The 10,472-nt window shown below is 48.0% G+C and overlaps 1 protein-coding gene across 4 annotated transcripts in view; it reads right to left on the bottom strand.

Moving 5' to 3' along the window:
- Positions 1-314: 314 nt before the first annotated feature.
- The window catches only part of LOC112219581 (death-inducer obliterator 1), a 28,945-nt gene continuing 18,787 nt past the window's right edge, over positions 315-10,472 (bottom strand). For all 4 annotated transcript variants that reach the window (XM_042295167.1, XM_042295182.1, XM_042295186.1 and 1 more), the window contains 10 exons: positions 9,452-9,983; positions 9,088-9,247; positions 8,654-8,770; positions 8,338-8,493; positions 7,785-7,938; positions 6,983-7,626; positions 6,641-6,730; positions 6,349-6,544; positions 1,597-4,835; positions 315-1,443 (listed from right to left, as the gene is read on the bottom strand). In XM_042295167.1, the coding sequence (XP_042151101.1) occupies positions 862-1,443; positions 1,597-4,835; positions 6,349-6,544; positions 6,641-6,730; positions 6,983-7,626; positions 7,785-7,938; positions 8,338-8,493; positions 8,654-8,770; positions 9,088-9,247; positions 9,452-9,983 (5,870 nt within the window). In that variant the 3' untranslated portion in view covers positions 315-861. The remainder of the gene's footprint in view (positions 1,444-1,596; positions 4,836-6,348; positions 6,545-6,640; positions 6,731-6,982; positions 7,627-7,784; positions 7,939-8,337; positions 8,494-8,653; positions 8,771-9,087; positions 9,248-9,451; positions 9,984-10,472) is intronic.

Here is a 10,472-nt window from a genome sequence, read left to right as displayed (position 1 = left end):
TAAAAATATTTAGGAAAATGTAATAGGCATAATGTACATTCTGTACATTCTCTGTTCACTAAGTCAATCATTGGCCAATCTACATTGCTTTTGTTTGTCTGATTACATGAAAACTGCTTTTGGTTACATGCCTCCAGATCACACATGTGCATCCAAATGTTGGATTGGATCGGACTCAATTTGGTGTGAGTAGCAGGTAGCAAGCCAAGGCTCGGGGCAATTGTCCTGAAGTGGATGTACCGGACATTGATTTACATGTAACTCAAATCAATAAAATAATCTGTTAGACAATACCCATTAATGACAAAGAGATATGTAGTCAAAGTAGGTTTAATTGGCCAAGTTTAAACAAAATCAGGACATTTCAACTGTTAACTGTAATTAGCAATATTATAGATACAACCCTTCAGTGCTTGACTGATGAACATATAAGCACATACTGTCATATACGTTAGACTATAGCAATCAATGTGTTTCCTCAATTCTCACATTATCCACTCCAGATATATGGCTTATAATTTCTCTACTTAGAAAAATGTGATTAAAAACATACCAGTATATACACAAATACATTCATATCTACATTACAAGGAAGGGAGTTACTTTCATGTGATTATTGTACCATGTGAAAGTACTTTGACAGGAGAAAGGTAGATGGGATCATACTTAAGACCACACAATTAGTTCCTTTAAATGTGTTAAAATGTATAAAATGGCCAAAGGAATACAAAATGTGTAGACCTTTCAACTACAAGAGCATTCACAATAATGTCTATTTACATGTACAGTTATGATGCTGAAAGTGAAAGTCACGGGGTGACTGAGTTACTACAGAGAAAAGTGTTCGACAGAAGTAAGACATTATGATGTGTTTTTATCACTTTCCACCTCTGCAGGTTTATCATTCTCCTTTGGGACATAAGATTTGTTTGATTCTTTTTTGTCTTCTCTCTTTTCTTTGCTCTTGCTCCTGTCCCGGCGGTCTCGGTCTTTGTCCCTTTCTCGGTCCCGTGCTCTGTCTCTGTCGTTTTCTCTCCTGTCAGGCTCTCTCTCCCTGCCTCTGTCCCGGTCTCTGCTCCTGGTCCCGTCTCTTTTCCTTTCTCTGTCTCTCTCTCGGTCTCTGTTCCTGGCTCTCTCTCGGTCGCAGTCTCTCCTGTCAGGCTCTCTCCCCCTAACTCTGTCCCTTTCTCGGTCACGGTCTCTCTCCTTGTCCTTCCTCTTGTCTGTCTCTGGAGCCCTGTGCCCGTCTGTCTCTGGAGCCCTGTGCCCGTCTCCCTCTGGAGCCCTGTGCCCGTCTCCCTCTGGAGCCCTGTGCCGCTCTCCCTCTGGAGCCCTGTGCCGCTCTCCCTCTGGAGCCCTGTGCCGCTCTCCCTCTGGAGCCCTGTGCCGCTCTCCCTCTGGAGCCCTGTGCCGCTCTCCCTCTGGAGCCCTGTGCCGCTCTCCCTCTGGAACCCCCTGTCTCCCTCTGGAACCCTGTGCCCGTCTCCCTCTGGAACCCTGTGCCCATCTCCCTCTGGAACCCTGTGCCCGTCTCCCTCTGGAACCCCCTCTGGAGCCCTGTGCCGCTCTCCCTCTGGAACCCTGTGCCCGCTCTCCCTCTGGAGCCCTGTGCCGCTCTCCCTCTGGAGCCCTGTGCCGCTCTCCCTCTGGAGCCCTGTGCCGCTCTCCCTCTGGAGCCCTGTGCCGCTCTCCCTCTGGAGCCCTGTGCCGCTCTCCCTCTGGAGCCCTGTGCCGCTCTCCCTCTGGAGCCCTGTGCCGCTCTCCCTCTGGAGCCCTGTGTCGCTCTCCCACCCTCCCTCTGCTGCGGTCTCTCTCCCGGCTGCGTTCCCTCTCTCCTCGGTCTCTCTCCCTGCCTCTGTCCCTCTCCCGGCTCCAGCGCTTGCCCTGGCTCCTGTCCCATGGCCTGGCCCCATGGGGCCCCTCACGGTCCCTCTCCCTCCTGCGGTCCTCAGACAGATCCTTCTGCCTTTCCGACAGCCCAGAGGAAACAGGGATTGGCTCCCGGTCTTTGTGGCCACCCTCAAACCGACTGGCACTGTCTCCACCGCGGGGCTCTGAGCCCTCTCTGGTGGAGCTGCTCCTTCTCATGTCAGGCGAGTGTCGTCGCCAGTGGTCGTCCCTGTGGGACTCTGGGCTGTGGCCCCTCATGCGGTTTGGTAGAGGTATGGGGCCCTCTGGAGGGGTCGGGAGCAGTGGCCCACTGTGGCGGGTTGGTCTTAAGTCTACTGGATTGTCAAGGCGAAACCGGTCAGGTCCTCCGAAATGCTGAGGTGGGCCCCCCTGGTGGTCTTGTCTCTGGTCATCATAAGATCCCCTGTGTGGTGGTGGGGAGGGTGCTCTAGATCCCCGAAACTGGTTAGGTGGATGGAAATGCTGTTCACCCACATCTCCACTGGGAGGCGCGCCTCTCCGCCCCTCATACTGGTAGTGTGGAGGTCCTCTGTAAGAGGGGCCTGGTGGGGGAGCCTGGTTGTCTTTGTACATGTGTGGAGGGGTCTGACCCTGGTGATGGTCCATGCTCTGCTGGTAGGAACCAACACTGGCATTGTTGTACTGGTCTACAGGGCCTCTTGGTGGGTCGATCATGGGTGCTTGGGACGCATGATCCCCAAAATGAGAAGGCGGAGGACCTCTGGGTCCGGGGAAGTGCGATGGAGGGGGTCCTCTGTTGTCAAAGTGGCCTGGGGGAGGACCTGTGAAGGGAGGAGGGGGGCCTCTGGGTCCAGGGAAGTTGAATGGAGGAGGGGGTCCAGTGAACCTTGCTGGAGCTAAACCATTTTGCCCATCAAAAGTAGGAGGTGGGGGAAGGCCATGGCCCTCCATGAACTGGCCTGGAGGTGGGCCTTGTTGCCCCATGTGCCGTGGAGCCAGGGAACCCATGGGTGCATTGAACATCTGGGGAGGTGGAGCTCTCTGGCCCATCGGTTGGAATGGAGGGGGTCCTCTGGGTTGCATCATGGTCTGGAGTGGAGGTCCATGGGGTGCCTCATACTGCTGCTGAGAGCCACCCCACTGGTTCTGATAGGGAGGGTAAGCAGCAGGAGTTGGCCCATACTGAGAGTACTGAGACTGGTCACTCTCCACTTGCATGGGTGAAGGAACCGGTATGGGTAGAGGTCTCTGCATAGGAAGAGAGCCTGACAAGGAAGGAATACTCTGCATGGGTGGTGGCCCAAGCATTGGAGGTGGACCCTGCATCGGTGGGGGCCCAAGGTGGGGTGGGAAGGTGGCTGTTGGAGGAACGTCAGGAGGAGCTCCATAGTCCATGTAGCCTGATGTTTCCATATGTAACATGTGGGAGGATTGGGTGTCCATCAGGGTGGAGCTATCCTGGGTGACATTCTGAGACAGTACATGAATTGTAGGTGAAGCTGGGGAGCTGTTTGCGGACATTTTGAAGTAGCCAGAGGACGTAGACTCTTGACTGTTCTGCTCAGAATTAGACATCTCTCCTGTCTTTAAAATGCTGGCTGCATTTGGCCAAATACTGTATTTGTCAAAGTCACTCTTGGTTGGGTCAACTTCCTCCGATTCCACAGTTCGTTTCTCCACGTAATTGACCTCCATATCAGGTTCTACACTCTCACCTAACAGGGGAATGGACTCCCCTGTTGTGTCTGATTCCAGGAAGGGAAGAGATTCTGTTATAACCTCTTCTTGGGACAGTGGTGTTTCTGGTTCTTGGACATCAGTCTGTGGTGGTTGCGTGGTGGCTGTGACAGGAGCAGGAAGAGGTGTCTCTTCTTTTTCTAACGAGTCTGAGGTTAGCCTCCTGGGGTCTCTGCTCGGCCTGGGGTCCCTGCTCTGCCTTGGGTCCCTTCTCTGGTTAATCAAAGGAGCGGCAGCAGAGGAGGATTTCATCAACTCATCAACCTTTTTCCCCAGCTGCAGGAGCTGACTGTTGGCCAGTAGGGATGGCTGAGAGATCAAGCTGTCAATGACTGAGAACGAGGCAGCTGATGTCCCTGTGGTTGACCCTGGTTGGTAGATGGATTCCTCCTGCTCCTCAAGCTGACGTTTCTGCTCCTCAATCTGTTTGTTGAGATCCTCCAGCATTTTCTGCTGTTCGGTCAGACCTCCAGGTGCGGCCCTGGCTTGACCAGGGATATCAGTCCTGACCTCCTCAAAGATGGTGTCATCCTCCGGATCATAGGCCACATCGTCCAGATCCGTAGCCTCTGGCTGCTTGATGACCTCAGGTTCTTTAACTAACTTCTGGGGTGCTCCATAGCCCATACCTGGGTCATACTCTTCCTCTGGGTCATATGGTCGGTCATCCTCATCCTCCTCCACCTGCTTCTCCTTAGAAATCTGTCCAAACTGCTGAACGATGGGATCAAGCAGAGTAGCGGGGCCAGCTGAGACGTCAACAGCACCATGCTCAGAAGGGGACATGGAGGCCTCAGAGTCATGCATCTTGTTCCCAAACAAAGTCTTCAGGATGGTCTGAAGGGGGGTGGCATTGGTAGCAGAGGATGCAGCAGAGCTGGAGGAAGGTGACTCTCTGCCTGTAGCAGGGGCTTTGACAGAAGACAGGAAGGACAGCACTGATGCGGCTGCCATGGAGGTGGATGAGGTCTCTGAGGAGCTGAGAGGGGGAGGTGTACCTGGGGGGGATGTGTTGAAGGGAAGATCTTGGGTGTACCGCAAGGCTTTCTCTGCTTTCACTTCAGCCTTGATGGCTGAGGTTGGTTTTGGAAGGCCTGTGTCATCTAGGTCTCTGATTTGGGTCATGGAACGCTTCTCTTCAGTCTCAAAGGAGGCTACAGCACGCTTCTTCTCCTTCTGGCAGATCACCAAGCCGAGGAGGAGGTTAGGGCGCGCGGGCTCAAGACCTACAAGACAGAAAGGTAAAATAATGAAAATGGAATAAAAAACATTCTAGAACATATGCATCCACTCACATACTTGTATACTGCATATCTCAACTAGAATCAAGAAAAATTTCCAGAGACACAGATGTGTTTGAAGTGAAACGATAGCTTATTTCAAACACCCCCTAATATGACAGCAACATAGGATTTCAAAAACAGATCACAAAAAAGTGTTGATTTAAAAAGTCAAGCTGTGGTCTTCACTTTCCATTTTGAATTGTTCAAACAATCAATAACATGAGCAAACAATGCCACCTGTATAATCAGGTAAAAGCATAACCATTAAATGTAATATGGATGTGTCAAAAGAATACAAAAAAAGAATTATAGGGACACAGACAACCTTTATGAAAGTAGTAAGAATCATCACAATGCTGAGCAGTCAAACTTCCCATCATACTTTGAGAAATGTGACTGTCTGTGCACTGCATTAAACTACATGTTCCTGTTTGATCAAACAACCTCATCACCCTTCAAATTTACACAAACACTCACATTCACCAGTTTCAAAAAGCTTTTCTTCTTCCTAGATTGTCATTAGTATGCATTCTCATGAAGTCACTTGTAAATAAGTGGACATTTACACATATTCTTTACGATGCCATATAAAAAAGACACAATATTTGTTGTACAGTGTATTGCACTCAGCTTACGTTTTTAATGACACATACATTACCCAACCTCTGCTGACAAACTAAATGGATGTGTGTTTCTTGATTCTTAAATTCAGTCTGACAAGTGGTTGAAAGCCATAGATTATTCTTGTCCTTAATCTTCTTGAAAACAGCAACATAAGAGGGCCAATCTCTGTCCAAGGCTCACTGAGCTGGACCTCTCTCAGGATAACTTACCATGGCTCCCCAGGCATTCAGTTTGTGGTATGGGATGGGCTAGGTGCAGGTCAGGTGCTGCCGCTTCAGTTATGACATGTAAGTACTGGAGATCCACTAATGCAGTACACCAAGTTGCAGTGTAGAACACTTTAAATGTAACATACTGTGGCAGATGTCATTTTCAGAAACAACATCATTACCCAAACATTTTTCACTGGAGTATCTACAGTGTAGAATAAAAGGTGAGCCTTAAAAACAACAGGCTGAGACTGACATCTAAGGTGGCACCAACCTGTGATGCACAACATCCTTTATTTAAGACAGACATGTGATACAAGATAATATGCACAAAGTACAGAGAGCGCACAGAAAAAGTACAGAGGGATGTTCATGAAGGAAGGCAACAACAAAAGTGCATGATCGCCCCCTACAGTGTATATCATAAATCAACTTCATGAAACGAGCTCTCATTTCACACAGAAGAAAACTAACTAACTAAACCCTGAAGATACTTACCACTCAGAAATAAACTATAGACTGACATCTTTATTAACTTAATTATGGTCAGGTATATTGACACATCATATTGGAACCAGTGTGTGGGTTATCAGAGGCCTCTGTGTCTCCCTGCAGATGCTTACCTGGCCCATCGAAGGGTAACAGTTTGGAGGGCAGAGGGTCCTTGGAGCTCAGGGGGATGAGGTATAGGTCTTTGATGCGGCGGTTGTTGTTGGCGACCACTCCAAAGCGCTTCCTGCTACTGAAATAAGAGAAGAGAGAGACATAGGCCACCTCCTCCTCCTCTGTGGCTGGATGGAACCGGATCAGACACAACTCCTGGGGACAGGGCAAACCCAAAGAGAGAGGTATGACCTTAGGGTCCTCAACCAGGAAGTAGGTTGTTTATAAATATCTCATGGTGAACAGCTTTACCTTGGACAGTGACGTTTTTAGTTTCCCCACATAGTCCCACACAGTGCTGGGGGAGATTCGGCCTCCGATGTGGATGGTGTCAGGTAGATCCTGTACAGGATTAACAATGTCACCATTGTGTTGAACTCTGATGACATTATTACCACACCTATTCACAACCAGATGAAACAAGTAATACATGTATTCTGGTCCAAATTGAGTTCAAGTTTCACTATGATTAAAATATAACAGCTGTCATGCTGTCAGTCTCTGAGTTATTAGTTCTACGATGTGTTTTTTCTTAGCTCACGTAAAAAAAACTACCATTGACCTAAGTTTTTTTCAAACAAATGAATAACCAACCTCTTTCAGGTGCTCAAAGGTTCCTGAGACCAGGTATGCTTTAGTGACAAACTTAGCCACGGTGTGCATGTTGACGAATCCTTTCCACATCATCTCCTGACTATGGAGGAAGATGGCGGTCTCACCCTCTGGGGGAGGCTCTGACGAGGCAGCTTTTTGCATGACAGGCCTGGGGATGGAGGGTGGAGGAGCCGGGGGCATGGGGAGGGACCCCTTGGGCACCACCTCCATCACTACAACCGGAGCGGGCTCTGCTGGGATAGGTCTTGAATAGGACTCTGTTGGAATGGGTCTTGAATAGGTATCTGTTGAGATTGGTGCCACCATGGAGGTGTCTGGAGCTGAGTGGGTGACCGTCACTCCAGAGCTGTGTCTTGCCATGCGGGGATCTCTGCGGGTGATGCTGACAGAGGAGACGGCTGGTACAGTGACAGGGGCTGGGGTCTGGGGTGGAGGCAACATGATGCTTGCGTCCTCATGGTAGGGCAGGGGCTCAGGGCCTGGTGTCTCACTGCCGGGATAATTGACCGGGGCACCTTCACATGAGGAGGACCTGGGCAAGCGTCTCACCTCTTGCCTCACCTCGGGCTTCTTGGAGAGTTTGGCCTTCTTGGCTGCTGGTTCATTGTCTGCAGACTTCTGGCCTGGAAGAGAGGAGACTGCTTAAACCTTCAAATCCACTAAGTGAAGCATGGAGTAATAGGAATTAAGATATTTCTTCAGATCTTTGAGGGACATATGCCACCGTTTCTTATATACCATCAAAACACTTCACCCTCTCATTCTTTTCATTCATTATTACCTGTACAGATTTTGCAGTTGAGGTCAAAGAGATGGGCCCTGTGTTCGGCCGTGGTGTCCCGCATCATGCTGAAGATATCTGGCAGGGCACTGCCACTCTTCACCCCAGCCTGAACTGAGCCAGAGAAGGGAGTGGTGCCAGCTTCCTCTTGTTCCTGAACACATTGGAAAAGGAGACCAAAATGAACTTCAATGGATTCTCAAAATAGCACATAAACCATAGCCAAATCTGATGAGGGCCTGAATACCAAAATTATTCTCAACAATCATTTGTTGCATGGCAATAAAGTTCTGATACATGAATCATTAGATCAACTGTAAAACAATAGCTACATTTATGCACAGTGGATGTGATTTGAGTGATGCAAGGGTGTGGGGCAGATGTCAATGAGCTTCAGTAGGACAAAGGGGCAGTTTAAAGAAGGATAGGACAGGTTGGCAAGATAATTCAACTGTAAAACCACAATATATTACCCAAATATTAGCCACCCAGCATAGCATGTTTTCAGTCTTATGCAGGGAAAATAAAGATGAAAGACAAAACCACCACTTACTGCAGCAGATGCCATGCGAGGAGATGGGGAGGTGCCAGAGATACATACATCTCCATCAGACATTGGAGGAGCATCCTCCATGTCCACATCAGGGGGGCCAGCATCCTGCCTATGGCTCGATTTGGACTGCCCTGTCTGGGATCTAGCGCTGGGAGCCTATGGGATACAACATAGGTCATTAACTTAGTGTCTGTAGCGAATATATGGGAATATAAGGCTGGTCTCTTTAGTAGTGATATTTAGTTGCACAATCAATGAAATTCCAAGTATTGCTCTGTTCATAGAATTATTGGTTTCCATTATCATGTTCTCTTACCTCAGTAGTGTCAGGCTTCCTCCACTCTGAGATCTCTTTGGAGAGCAGCTCATCTGCACTCAGCCTCACCAACCTGAAGGGGCTGACCTCTCCCCAGACCACCCTGTAGAAAAGGCCCTGAGACAAGCACAACACACTGTCATTCACATAATTCTAGGTCTGGTAGGCTGCGCATCTGGGTTGGAGTGAGCATAACTTCTAATATTCAGCAGATTAATTTAAATCCAATTCATGACTCACGATCAATTCATGTTGTAAGTGAATTTACCCACATACCAACAACGCATTACTATAATATAGAAAGACAGTTTGTCATTAAAATGTACATGGCTTTCCAACATTCAGCATATTTGGTTTAGCATACACAACTTATCACTTGACTAGTCTCTTCTGCAGACACAAAAGAGCCCAAGTCAGTGTTTCTGTGGACTGACCTTGTTTTTGGGGTCCTTCAGGTTGAACATGAGGCCCCTGTACTTGTTCTTGTACTTGCTGTCCGTGCACAAGCAGAGGTTGAACATCTCTTTCTCAATGTTGACAGCCAGTTTTCCCACCTCGTTCTCAGACATATTCAAATCATCACTGTCACTCACCCTGGTGGGACAATGAGATACAATACACATTTAGAGCTAAAAAAATAAATAAATAAATAAAGATTTCAGGCAAATCCATTTCCCATTGGCCTACAACAGTCTTATTCTTTTAGAAATATAAACATTCAGATGAATGACCTTAGGTAGCATGAAGTTCACAAAACAATACAAACTATTCTCTCCAATAAACTTATGGGGTACACACCTCTTGTATAGGATGTCTGTGAGCGAGCGGCGGATGTTCTGTCTCATCTGGTTGTTTGGTGGAGCCGTCAGGCACATCATGGAAGGTGCTAAAGTGGCTGGCTCAGGGCGTCGGGAGGAGGGGGCTGGTGAAGACGGGATTCTGGACGGACTACGGCCTAAGGAGTCTCTCTGCTGAGGCTGGACCTGCTTTTTAGGGATGGTAAAGCTGGACTTGCCGACCCTCAGGGCCCCTGTGACGTGATGTCGTGGGGTGTCTAGAGAGCCAGGGGCAGAAGGGGTCAGGATAGCAGGTGGTGGTGGTGGTTTCTTGGATTTGGTTGTTTTGCTAGGAGTGGGATATGGTTGTTTCTTTGGTGCCTTAGCACTGCTGACTGGAGTTGCTGGTTTATTGCGTCTGGTGTATATCTTTAATACTTTGGGGCCAGGAGACTTCTTTCCTCCTTTGAGCGGTGCTGTGGAAGCAGGAGACTTCTTCTCAGGAGGGGTTGGTTCCTTCTCACTCTGGTCCTCTTCACTCTCCTTTTCAGGAGCTGCGGAGGATAAAACAACTTATTTTAAACTTAAGTATAAACAGTATGTGAACCATCATAAACATAATGTCAAGTAAATAGAATTCAGAATTTAGGAAATGTATGAATATTCAATGTGATCTTGGGGTGGTGTAAGATATCCCCACTTAGATTCACTTAATGACCGACTGTCAGACAGCATCTGACCAGAATGCATACAAAAACACAAAACATTGGTGATTTGAAGACAGGACCTCCTCTCTTTGTTGGATGTAGAAATAAATACCTTGACATTAGAAACAAAATAAACCTGGTTAAATACATCTTTCCACACACTGAAAAAGCCAACAATATGCACACATACAACAATGGGTTGAATAAATATAAACAGAAAGTTAGAACTTAGAAATCTCCATTATTCTCCAGCAAAAATGTATCGCCATCATGTTGGCGTTGCAATTTCAATCCTCTTAACATCAGTTGAAATGGTGATAATCCTTTTCATGAAGA

The sequence above is a fragment of the Oncorhynchus tshawytscha genome, linkage group LG02, assembly GCF_018296145.1.
Source record: "Oncorhynchus tshawytscha isolate Ot180627B linkage group LG02, Otsh_v2.0, whole genome shotgun sequence".
Lineage (NCBI taxonomy): Eukaryota > Metazoa > Chordata > Actinopteri > Salmoniformes > Salmonidae > Oncorhynchus > Oncorhynchus tshawytscha.
The sequence above is the reverse complement of the archived record's forward strand: the minus strand, read 5'-3'. Positions and strand labels throughout refer to the sequence as shown.